Source organism: Mirounga angustirostris, unplaced genomic scaffold (genome assembly GCF_029215605.1).
Source record: "Mirounga angustirostris isolate CCGP_5_RB_7025 unplaced genomic scaffold, mMirAng1.0.hap1 SCAF_15, whole genome shotgun sequence".
NCBI lineage: Eukaryota > Metazoa > Chordata > Mammalia > Carnivora > Phocidae > Mirounga > Mirounga angustirostris.
In genome coordinates, this window is record NW_026991723.1 from 10730423 (window position 1) to 10742971 (window position 12549).

Here is a 12549-nt window from a genome sequence, read left to right on the forward strand (position 1 = left end):
TAGACATACCAATTTGCAAATAACTGGTACAATAATTACAAAGCATTCCTCTCCACTCAATAAAGCAGACCTATTAGGACCTTTGCTAGATTATAACCTTCAGTCCTAATCGAGTTTCTGCATTGTTTCGGAGACCATAAAACAAAGTTCCTTCCAGAGTCTGTGATTCTTCTTGCAATCAATGCAAGACTGGACACCCTCCCACTTAATCCCCTGAGGGGGACTTCAATGAGTTGATGTCTCACCGGACATGTCCTCCTCACCCTTTAATTGTTTTCTCTCTCCTGCCATCCACTTAGGGACACTTTCTTACTTATGGGCGCCTCCACCATGGAACTGGGAGGAAAAGGAATGTAAGTGGAAGTCAAATCTGTCAGATTAATATTTCTTGACAAAGCTGGTAAAAAAAAAAATGTAGTTTTATATGGAAACTGAAAAGTTATGATATATAATGTGGTTGCTCATATCATCTTTGGATTTCAGTTATGTGCTCTAATATACCAGGAAGTCCTATGTAGATACATAAACAGGCAAACATAAAGTTTGGGGTTAAGAGGCTAGGATCCCCATTCTGTACTTTAATTTGCCTGCTGAATCTTGAACAAGTTCCTTAACCTCCCTGACTCTTACTCTGCAATCTGAAGAATGGAGGTGATGACACTGCCCACATTATTCATATTTATTTTTAACCTGCCTCATTCAGAAAAGGATTTGAGGCCACTGCAAATGAAATAAATAGGTGAGAAAATCAAGGGGGCTGGAATATAAGGAGAAAGGAAGGAAGGAAGGGAGGGAGGGAGGGAGGGAGGGAGGGAGGGAGGAAGGGAGGGAGGAAGGAGGGAAGGAAAGAAAGAAAGAAAGGAAGGAAGGAAGGAAGGAAGGAAGGAAGGAAGGAAGGAAGGAAGGAAGGAAGGAAGGAAGGAAAGAAAGGAAAGAAAGAAAAGAAAGAAAGAGAAAGAAAGAAAGGAAAGAAAGAAAAGAAAGAAAGAAAGAAAGAAAGAAGGAAAGAAAGAAAGAAAGGAAAGAAAGAAAGAAAGAAAGAAAGAAAGAAAGAAAGAAAGAAAGAAAGAAAGGAAAGAAAGAAAGAAAGAAAGAAAGAAAGAAAGAAAGAAAGAAAGAAAGAAAGAAAGAAAAAAAGAAAGAAGTGATTTAGTAGCAGCAAACAGAAATTTGACCCTAAGTAAAGACTTTAGGAGAGCAGATTACAAGATGCTCATAGTCTCCTAAGTGTTCCTATTTCCCCAGTGGATGCAACTTCTTCTCTGTCCGAAGGCTTGACAGATAATTCCCCTCTGGATCCTCATTGAGGCAGATGCTGGGTGAGGAATAGGTCTGTGTCCTCAATAATATTTGCACAGTGGACATGATATCACATCTCTTGACTGCTGCCTCCCTTACTATGCTTTCTGCTGCCCAGTGGTAAGCTCATCCCAGGGCAAGTCAGCAGATACAATGCCCAGGGGTGTGGGATTCATGAGGTTTAAGAAGCCTGCTCCCTGATGGTCTTCCCGCTTGATCTGAACGTTAAATTTCAAACATGTAGAGGCATGGATGGATGGCTTATCTTTTAAGCAAAAATGCTCCCTAGATCGTATATCTTGCAACTGAACTTTCAATAAAATTTGGACAGCAGCGCTTATTGCTGTAGCCAGTTTGGGCAAGAACCAGAAGCAAAGACATTCTGACAGACAGAGGAAAGACAGAGAGCCTCCCATTAAGTATGAGGAGCCTAAACAGGCTTGAATAATGGTCATTTCTCATCCCATCCATCCAAAGTACCCCAGGGAGTGACCACAAGGCAAAGCCTAAATGATCAAACTGTTCTCGGTCAGCTCCAATATATAAAGAAGTGGGACAATCAGGATCCTGAAGTTGATGCACTAAGAGCATAGCCATGGTCATTTTAGACTGGAATGTTTTCAAAGCAATTCTCTTCAGGTTGTTCATAGAGATTATTTTTAAAAAGATCTCAACACTTGAGGATATCAAAGTTCAAGTAACGCACACCTTGATGGATTATCCGCAAAACATACCCCCAAATAACTGAATGGTTTGACTCACTGAGCGAGATCACTGCATGCAGACCCTTGAAATGTTGTGAGGATTAAATGAGACAAAATCAGTGAAAGTGTTTTGTAGAGAGCAATGAAAATCCTGGTTATTACCACAATCTCATTGGCAGGACTGATCAATAACCAACTCTGCTATCCTGTTGGATAAGTGAAAAGAATGGGCCAGAAATCATACAATTAAGCATCCTGACAGCGCTATTTGGTCATGACAAATGATAATACTCTCCTGGAGACTCTGTTTCCTCCCTGAAATTCTCCAGCATGGAGAGGGTTGCACCCACCTCGTCCACTGATGGGTACAGGGCAAAGAGCTCTGCCTGCCGATTGGTCCTCCGGGCCTCTTCATTCTGCTTCTCGAAGTCCTCGGCACTCACTTGTTGCAGGAGGTTCTCCAGCTGCTGATCAGGCTGCAGGCTGCGGAGGTCGAAGCCACAGGCAGTGAGGGGCCCTTTCCCAGACACGTCACACAGCACGTTTAAATGGCGGGGGCGAGCCTGCAAGAAGAGATCCATCTTGTGACAGAGATCGTGGGTCTAAAATGAGAACAAAAGCATCCGCGATGTCTCATCCCTGCACCCACGTGGGATTACAGAATCGGGCCTCAAGTTGCTTCTGAGCAAACTGGGGGTTTGACAAAAGCCACAACTTTGCTTCCTGGCCTGAATATCCTAAAATTAAATGTCTCCTTCCCACCTGGAAGCAGGTAATTACTCATCGGATGTGGATAACCCAGTCCTTGAGGAAAGGCTTGAAAAGAGCACTGTGTTCCTATTAGTTTGGGGCATGTTGTTTTCTGGAGATTGGGAGCCAAGTCTCTTGGGAACCTCGCTCATGTCTCACGCTCAAGCAGAACAGAACTGGAAGAGGTTTAACAGAGAGGAGTCTGGATGGGAGTATATAGGAATCGAGTCCTAATCTCAATTTCAGAAGCTGGCTTTTGAAACTGGAAAATAAGATGACCTGAGAGGAGCCTTCCAAATTAAACCTTATATAAATTCCCAAACTAAATATTATGCTTCTGAAGACAGAGATGTGGGGCTGTGAATACTCTTCTTTGGTAACAGTTATAGGAAAAAGCGCCAGAACAAAAAGCAGAAAAGCCATTTGCTATTCAAGTAGTGTCCACTTTTAGTCACAGTGTGTTTGAAAAAAGAGTCTGAAAGCTTTCACAAAGCAGATGCTTTATTCCATTAGGAACATTTCAGTAATGGGGAATGGTAAATCCAACCAAAGACTTGGCAAAGACTATATACCCACAATCAATGATACCTCATAAGAATATAGATGAACTATTATAATAATGGTAAAATGTTATCCTAAAGTTCTACTGAATGGACATGCTACTATACAAATTCTCTATAATATATCCTTCCTGTGATATCCATCTACATTATAAAAGTGCTACTCTGCTAGATCATAAATTTTACCTAACCAAATGTGCTAGCAATAATCAATATTAGTACTTTAATTACTGATACTTTTTTTGGCTTAGAATTTATGAGAGCGTTGGGAAAATGAATTGAATGTACCAAGTTTCTTTGAAAGGATGTCTCTCTCTATATATATAATCTCCAGAATTCATCCTAAGGGTATAACTGGACAAGTGAGCAAGGATTGTGAGGACAAGAGCAGCTCTGGAACACTGTAGTAACAAAATAACAGAAACTGTCTAAATATCTCCCCAAAGAGGTAGCATTAAAAGATTTGGGAACTTTCATCTAACGGAATGTTATACAGCCATTTAAAGAAAACCCAAGGAAACATGTATTCACTGGAAGAGAAAGATGATCACAGCACAGTGTATTGTTAATATGAAAAAGGAAGGTATACAGTATTATGTATAATATAATCTAATTTAATGGAATATATGTGTACCATGGAGTTGCATCATATGTGTATTGAACTTACGTAAATTCGGGAACTTGGCCTCCACATTCCACTCAGAAGGTGCCAAGAATGGGAGTGACATGGAAGATGTTGCTCGTTGTCTCACTGTCTGAGCATCTCTGCATGGTGACTATTAGTCTAACACTTAAAAACATGCATTTGCGTAACTTGGCTCCACAACCTAGCTGAGGACTTAACTGAGTACTGTTAGTATGCTGAATGAGTGTGCTTCATGGGGGTGAGGGTCATTTACCTATTGTCTCTCAGCTCCAAATTTTATACTCTGCTCTCTGATGCTGGGCCTGGTACTCAGCAAGTCATATTTTGGCTTTGCCACCACTCCTTTTGGGTCCTGCCAGTAGGGTGCACTATAGGGAGACTGGATGGCTGGAGGAGGGAGAAGGGATCAGCCCCTCCCTCTTCGTTGCAGTTCCTCAAACCTTGGTAGTGGCCATCGGCTCTAGCCTCCAGCTAGTTTGGGCACTTCCAGAACCATCCTCTCTTACCTCCTTGGAGGTACCAGCACCAGCCAGACAGTCCCCCCTCCTAAGAGGTCCAAGTCCAGAGTCCCAGACCTGGTGGGATCTTTCCTCTGAGATCCCAAGACACCACCTCCAGCCAGATCCAGCCCCTTCCTGAGAGATTTGAGTCCCAGCTCTAAGGCCACTCTTTGGAGCTTCTAGGTTCTGATAACTCCAAACTCTTCCCACCAGACCCGTGGTTCCTGAGTGTGGTCTTGGGACCAGTAGCCTCAGCATCTCTTGGGAAATGCTAATTAGAAAAGCAAATTATCGGGCGCCTAGGTGGCTCAGTTGGTTGAGCGACTGCCTTGGGCTCAGGTCATGATCCTGGAGTCCCTGGATGGAGTCCCACATCAGGCTCCCTGCTCGGCGGGGAGTGTGCTTCTCCCTCTGACCCTCCCCCCTCTCATGTGCTCTCTCTCATTCTCTCTCTCAAATAAATAAATGAAACCTTTAAAAAAAAAAAGAAGAAAAGAAAATTATCAAGCACCACCCCGACCTAATGAATCAGAAACTCTGGGGTGGGGTCCAGCACTGTGAGTTCAAACAAGCCCTCCAGGGATCGCAATGAAGCTTCAGTTTTAGAGCCACTGCCCTGGGCCCCAGCCCCAGCATGGCATGCTGTTTCCTACTCTTAAAATTTCTGTAGGACTTGAATTTTCCTGTTTGTTTCTCTCGGTCCTCCAAAATTGTTTAACCAATCTCTATGTTAAATTTCTTTTGTTGAGATACCTGGTGTGGCTTCTGTCTGACCAAGACAAGGAAAAATTTAGTAGGTCATGATGTAAAATAAAAGCTGAATTTAGTCAAAATTACCAATGAAAAATCCCGTAAAAATCTCCTACAGAGTACAGATATCCCATGCTTCAGGGAGCCCACTATATTCAGCACGGGAACTGACGGCTGATTCCTCCGAAGAGCTCAGATTAAGGAGTCAGCTGGGCAGTAGAGACCATGTTGTTGGAAAAATCGGTATTACATTAAAACTCTCCAGTCATTCACCATTCAGCATGGTGAGATGCTTATAATGGGAGCACCTGAAAGCTGAAAACTCTATAGATGCCCTATAAAGTTCAGAAGATGCCCTATAAAACTTGGACAAATTTCTTCCCCTCTGTTTTATTTTTCCCATCTATAAAATGGACCAAGTTGGAATAGAGCCTTAGCTTTCTAGAAAAAAAATTTTTAATTGTGGTAAAATATACAGAACGTAAAATTTACCATCTTCATCATTTCTTAGAGTACAGCTCAGTGGTGTGAAGTACATTCACACTGTTGTGCAACCCACCATCCACAACTCTTCATCGGTACCCATCAGTACTGCAAGTCTGTACCCATTACAAGATAATTTCCATTCCTCCCACTCCCTACAATTCCTGACAACCACCAATTTATGCTCAGTCTCCAGGAACCTGACTACTCTAGGGACCTCACATAAGTGGAATTATACCATTTTTGGTTTTTTGTGACTGGTTTATTTTACTTAGCATGTATGGGCACTAAGGGTGAGCTGGCATCAACCTAAATGCTTTACACATATTAACTCATTTAATACTCAAACAACCCCCTGTGTTAGTTACTATTTGTTGTCAATGTTACTAGTGTTATGAACGTGAATGTTTGTGTCCCTGAAAAATTCTTGTGTTGAAATCCTAATGCCCAATGGGCTATAAGGAGGTAGGGCCTTTGGGAGGTGATCAGGTCATGAAGGTGGGGCCTTCATGAATAGAATTAGTGCCCTTAAAAGAGACATGAGAAAGTTTGTTCTCTCTCTCTCAGTTTCCACCGTGTGGTAATACAACAAGGTGTCTGCAAACCAGGACCAAATCAGCCGACACCTTGATCTTGGACCTCCCCACTTCTGAACTGTGAGAAATAAATGTCTGGCGTTTTAGCTACCCCAGTCTATTGTACTCAATTATTCAGCCCAAGTTGACTAAGACAGTTCACTTCCCTTGGGGCGCCTGGGTGGCTTAGTTGGTTAAGCATCCTACTCTTGGTTTCAGCTCTAGTCATGATCTCAGGGTCTTGAGATCAAACCCCGAGTCAGGGGCTGCATTCAGTGGGGAGTCTGCTTGAGAGTCTCTTCTTCTCCCTCTCCCTTCCTCACATGAACATGCTCTCTCTCTCACTCTCTCTATAAAATAAATAAGTCCAAAAAATGCTTTAAAAAAAAGCTTTCCCTGAATAATTAATAAGTACTTGTTATAGAAACTGTGCAAAATTGAGAAAAGAATACTTTTTAAGAAGATACAAGAGTTCTAGTACCCAAAGATATTACCTTCTATATTTCTGTAGGCATATCTTTCCTACCAAATTCAAGAGTTTGATTCTTGATTTTGGTTTCACATTTTAGTATTTCCCACATTTTCCACAGTCTCTTCTAAGATTTCAATGGCTGTGTAATTTTAACAGATGCACAAAGTATATATGCTCAACTATTCCTCCACAGAAACTCTGAGTTCTCAAACTTTCCAGTTAACCATGGTTGTCCTTTTCTTTTCTTTCTTTTTTTTTTTTTTTAAAGATTTTATTTATTTGACAGAGAGAGATACAGCGAGAGACGGAACACAAGCAGGGGGAGTGGGAGAGGGAGAAGCAGGCTTCCCGCGGAGCAGGGAGCCCAATGTGGGGCTCAATCCCAGGACCCTGGGATCATGACCTGAGCCGAAGGCAGATGCTTAACAACTGAGCCACCCAGGCGCCCCTCGTTGTCCTTTTCTAGAGCAATCACTCAAATACATTCAACATATTGTACCAGATTCAAAACATTACTTTGCCTAGTTAGCTCAGCTGCTTCCATTTTTTCCCAAAGGGTTTAAATATTCTCAAACCCAAACTAATGTCAAAGTCAGAGAGCTGAGATTTAAAATTGGAACAGACCAGTGCAGCCCATCATTTCTCATTGAGTGGACTCAGGCGGTAACATGACTTCCCCAAGATCACACAACAGTTCACCAAGATGGCGGACAAGCAGATCTCCTAAGGCTCTACTCCCTTTACACCAGCTGGTCTCCATACCCAACACTCCTTTTTAATGTAAATATTTCCTAATTTCTCCTTTCCCATCCTGAAATGTCATGTACAGATGATATAACTTACTTATATACATATATTTTTAAAACGAACTCAAAAAAAATTAACAGAACAAGGAAATAAAAGAAAAGTTATAATAAAATGAGATGGCTTTATTATCACCCTTGTTTTCCAGGGGAGGAAGCCTGGAGAGGTTAATGATCCTGCCTGGGGCGACAGAGTTAGTATGTAGCAAAATCACGAAGAGAATCTGGGCAGCCTGGCCTCAGTGTGGATTTTCACTCACTCCACAGCCTGCCTTAGAGGTACCACTGGGTCTCCTCAGGAACTGTTATGGGGAGAGGGCCCCCCTCCGATTCTACCTATTTTCATTATTGAACTTGTGGGTTCTCATTTGAACACCAATTTCTGTAGGTACAAACAGGTTTAAAAAAAAACAAAAAACCCCACTGAGTCAGATGGTAGCATTCCTCCTACTCTGACATTCTCTGAGTCTAGCCCTTTCTCTAGTTAAAACGCCAACAACATGCCCTGGGCAGAACAGCCCAGTAACCTGGTAACCATGTTTGTTGATAGAAAATACCTGTGTGCTTGGTTCATGGCCCTCCAAGGACTCTGACTCAAATGTCTGTTTCTGGAGCGTCTTGTGAAAATCTCTTCGGGATCCAGTCTTTTTAAAGCCGCAAATCTCCGAACTTCCTTGGTTTCTTTTTTTTGTTGTTATACGTAATTTGGAGAGAGAGAGGTACAAACGCATTAGGTTAAAAATAAAAGTAATGGCTGAGAGTAGACATAGCGCTGAAAGATCTTGCAAAGAGAGGACCGATTGTAATTCCTCACATCTCATTATGCACCAGGCCTAATACAAGAGTCTGCTGTAATCAGATACAGACTTGCCTCCTGGCTGGCTCATTATTAAAGGCAGGACCGGTCTGGGAAAATGCCACTTCGGAGGTGTGGTCATTTCAGCTGCGGGGCATTTGGCTCCAAGCTGACGCTAAAAACTATGACCCTAGTGTTAAGAGGCTGGAATAAATCTAGCAATGGGCAGAGCTGCAAATAAAGATCATTTGAAGATAAAAATAGAGGAAAACGTTGAATGTCCCCATCAGTGATCTTCACAATGAATTAGAAAGGCAGGACATGGTTAAGAAAAAATAGAAATAAGTGATGGACAGGCCAAAAATCTCTGCTAACAGTCTCAATCTCCGCTCCGTGCACGCCACTAAAATTGGATTTCAAAACTGTGTAGCTATGAAAAGGGTTTAAAATATAATGGCCAGCCCTGTCACTGGAGAAAGAAATTAGACCATCGTGAAAAAGGCAACAGATAGAGGCTGTCAGGTACTAACTGCAGAAACCAACGGGCCTACTCCCCATTTTGTTTTTTTTTTTTTAAAGATTTTATTTATTTGACAGAGAGAGACACAGCGAGAGAGGGAACACAAGCAAGGGGAGTGGCAGAGGGAGGGGGAGAAGCAGGCCTCCCGAGGCGCAGGGACGGGGCTCGATCCCAGGACCGTGGGATCATGACCTGAGCTGAAGGCAGACGCTTAACCATCTGAGCCACCCAGGCGCCCCAAGAAACCAACGGGCCTATTCCCCGTTTTTATGACTCAAAGTCTTCTTGGAGAACAGGCTGCAAAGTCAACCGCACAACCACCCGCCTTTTTGGTTTGATTTCTCACACTATTAGAAAAACCCCCGAGCAAGTGGGTAAAAGGATATGAAATGAGTGAGGATTTATTAGGCAGATCAAATGGCAGGTAGATAAAGCAGGAGATGTGGGAGAGCTACCAGCAATGATCCACGTTTATAACTCTTGGGGAGGGTGAAGTGTTGGGTTATGCACAGACTCGGTATTCAATAAATTATAGTTGATTAAGTTAATTAAAGGAAAAAAAAAAAGGAGCTGTCCCAGTGTTGTCTACAGGGAGAAAAAAGCTCTGTCCTTAGATTTTATTGTGCTCTCAAGACAAGCAATTTGAGGAAAAGGAGACAAGAAATAGCCCCCGAAGAGGGACAAGATGGGCTTGGTGACTAATTCAAGTCAACGTCTGCTATAAATCATCATCTTCAGCGTCTCTTGGCTACTTGTACTGCCCTGACCCCAAACCTGTATTCCCGGGGCTGGGTGAACAGCAGGCCAAATTGGGGAACTGAAAAAAATAAGTAAATGAGTAAGGTACACTCTGAATAAGGAAATAAGAGTGAACATTTAGAAAAGATTTCAAGAGAAATACGCAGAATAACCTCGGGCTTGGAATTCCTAAAACACCAACAAAATAAATGAAATTTAAAATATCGTATTGTTCATAAACATCAATTAGCAAAGAAGTATTTTGGGGGGACCCCTTCAAACAATTTCCCAGAAGTAATAACTACTTAAAATATTTAAGAAAATTATGTTGGTTCCAGTTGCTCTAAGTGTGCTAATGGCAGTCTTAAGAAGAGCAGATACATGTGTGAGCAAAATTTATTTGCTATTATATTTATTTTCTATGAACAGAGATCTTTGAGAGAGAGAGCCTCACATAGGATTTCATAAATCTGTTAGCTTCTTTTTTTTTTTAACCTGTTAGCTTTTTATTTTATTATTTTTTTAATTTTTTTTTATTTTTTTAAAGATTTTATTTATTTGACAGAGAGAGATACAGTGAGAGAGGGAACACAAGCAGGGGGAGTGGGAGAGGGAGAAGCAGGCTTCCCGCAGAGCAGGGAGCCCGATGCGGGGCTTGATCCCAGTACCCTGGGATCATGACCTGAGCCGAAGGCAGACGCTTAACGACTGAGCCACCCAGGCGCCCCCCTGTTAGCTTTTTAAAAGTGATTCTCATCAATATAAACTTCCCCAGCAACATGCATGTGTGTGCCGGATGGGTAGCTTTTCTAGTGCATAAAATAGCTTTTGGACTCTCTCTGAGGGTTCAAAGAAAAAGCTATATGTGATATAATGTCCTGGGGAAAAAGGACCCAACTTGAAATAGCGGTAAATAGTGAGTTGTGTCCCAAGATTACTGTCGTTAATTACAATATACCGAATCTGTGATTGTTTTTCCTGAAGAATCCAATTTTTTTTTTTAAAGATTTTATTTATTTATTTGACAGAGAGAGCACAAGTAGGCAGAGCAGCAGGCAGAGAGAGAGGGAGAAGCAGGCTATCCTCTGAGCAGGGAGCCCGATGCGGGGCTCGATCCCAGGACCCTGGGATCATGACCTGAGCCGAAGGCAGACGCCCAACCGACTGAGCCACCCAGGCGCCCCATGAAGAATCCAATTTTAAGGGGGAAAATTCCCACAGGAATTAATTAATATAAATTAATTCTAGGGGCACCTGGGTGGCTCCGTTGGTTAAGCATCCAACTCTTGATTTCGGCTCAGGTCACGATCTCGAGGTTGTGAGATCAAGCCCCACATCAGGCTCCGCGCTGGGCGTGGACATGGAGCCTGCTTGATTCTCTTCCCCCATTCCTCTGCCCCTCCCCCCTCTAAAATTAATTAATTAAGTAATTCTAAAATCGAATACAAACAAATTAAAACACAAATTTCACACTTTGGCATCTGCCCTTTGCCTTTCTTGGGACTTGTACACTCCAAAGGGTATTGCTGCTAAAGGTTCAATGTCACATGTCTCCTCACAAGGCCACCTGCTCAGGCCACAGAAATAAAACTCAGGAAGCAGCCTAACTTAAGACCTTGTGTGCCTTGGCAACAAGAACCATATCTGCCTTAGCTTTATTTCTTGTCTCATAAAGTATACCCATTTCTTTTTTTTTTTTTTTAAAGATTTTATTTATTTGACAGAGAGAGATACAGCAAGAGAGGGAACACAAGCAGGGGGAGTGGGAGGAGAAGCAGGCTTCCCGCGGAGCAGGGAGCCTGATGCGGGGCTCGATCCCAGGACCCTGGGACCATGACCTGAGCCGAAGGCAGACGCTTAACGACTGAGCCACCCAGGCGCCCCAAAGTATACCCATTTCTGAGTGTTTACTGACAAGTGAACAGTGCGCGCACACACACACAATTACAGCCTTACAGCCGGGCACCTGCCCCCATCATCTTCAATCACTTCCCTCAGTGCCTCTGTTTCTTCATTGGTGACGCATAAACATGAGGTGAATTCTAGGATATTTGCCCAGCTTTAAGGTTTTATGAGAAAAAGTTCATACACTGTATCTGGAAACATTCAAATCAATTTTCTTCTGAAGATGCTTAAATCTGGAAGAAGTCAAATTTATTTGGCTATTGCTCTTTTGCTATTTTATGCAAATAGACGCTTTCTTTCTTTTTTGGTCTTCCATTGTGTTAGAACGTTTTCTGGAGTTATTTCAAAGACACATTTCAAAGAACCCCAAAGACACTGACAAATGGGCATTAAAAAAATGAGTCACCGAATAGTATTACAAGTTCATTTCACATTTCATTTCACATATATGTATATATATGTACATATATATGTGTATATATATATATTCTAACTCCATATATGCACCAGCCCTCAGCATTTGGGGGATGGAAAGCATTAAGACTGATGTCTTCCATGGTTGTGTGTTTGAAACCAGAGCAAACGTCTCTCCCCTTCCTCATTCCAGATTTAGCATCTACTTCCCCATTTTATCACAAAGCTCTCTTGTGGCAGCAGGGGTAGAGCTGGCTGGGGGAGAGGATAAGACTGGCAAGGATGTAAAGATGACTCATTTTAAAAGTGCCAGCCACAGAAGGCAGAAACCACCACCTGGTAGGTAGTAAGGCTGCTGGTTGAGTGCCCCTGGCCACCAGAAACCCCAGCCTCACTACCTGACGTGAGCAACTGAGCCAAATAAAGCCATGCTCCTGTTGAGCCTCTTTGCAGACAAAAGAAAGATACGGAAGTGGGCCAAGTGGTAGAAAAACTATTCTTAAAATGAACAAACCTATTGCTTCTCAAGAGAACTGCATTCCTTTTCTCCAAACACAATTATTGTATATTTGGGAACAATCCAAAGACCAAACATATTTTATTTCTTTTTTAAAAAGGTTTATTTACTTTAGAG

General features: G+C 42.3%; 1 protein-coding gene across 1 annotated transcript in view; it reads right to left on the bottom strand.

Annotated features, from left to right (window-relative positions):
• DOCK8 (dedicator of cytokinesis 8) overlaps positions 1-12549 on the bottom strand; it is a 226633-nt gene that overhangs the window by 138943 nt on the left and 75141 nt on the right. Inside the window, exons 5-6 of the mRNA XM_064580028.1 lie at positions 8100-8223; positions 2354-2566 (exon numbers count right to left, since the gene is read on the bottom strand). Of these exons, the coding sequence (XP_064436098.1) occupies positions 2354-2566; positions 8100-8223 (337 nt within the window). The remainder of the gene's footprint in view (positions 1-2353; positions 2567-8099; positions 8224-12549) is intronic.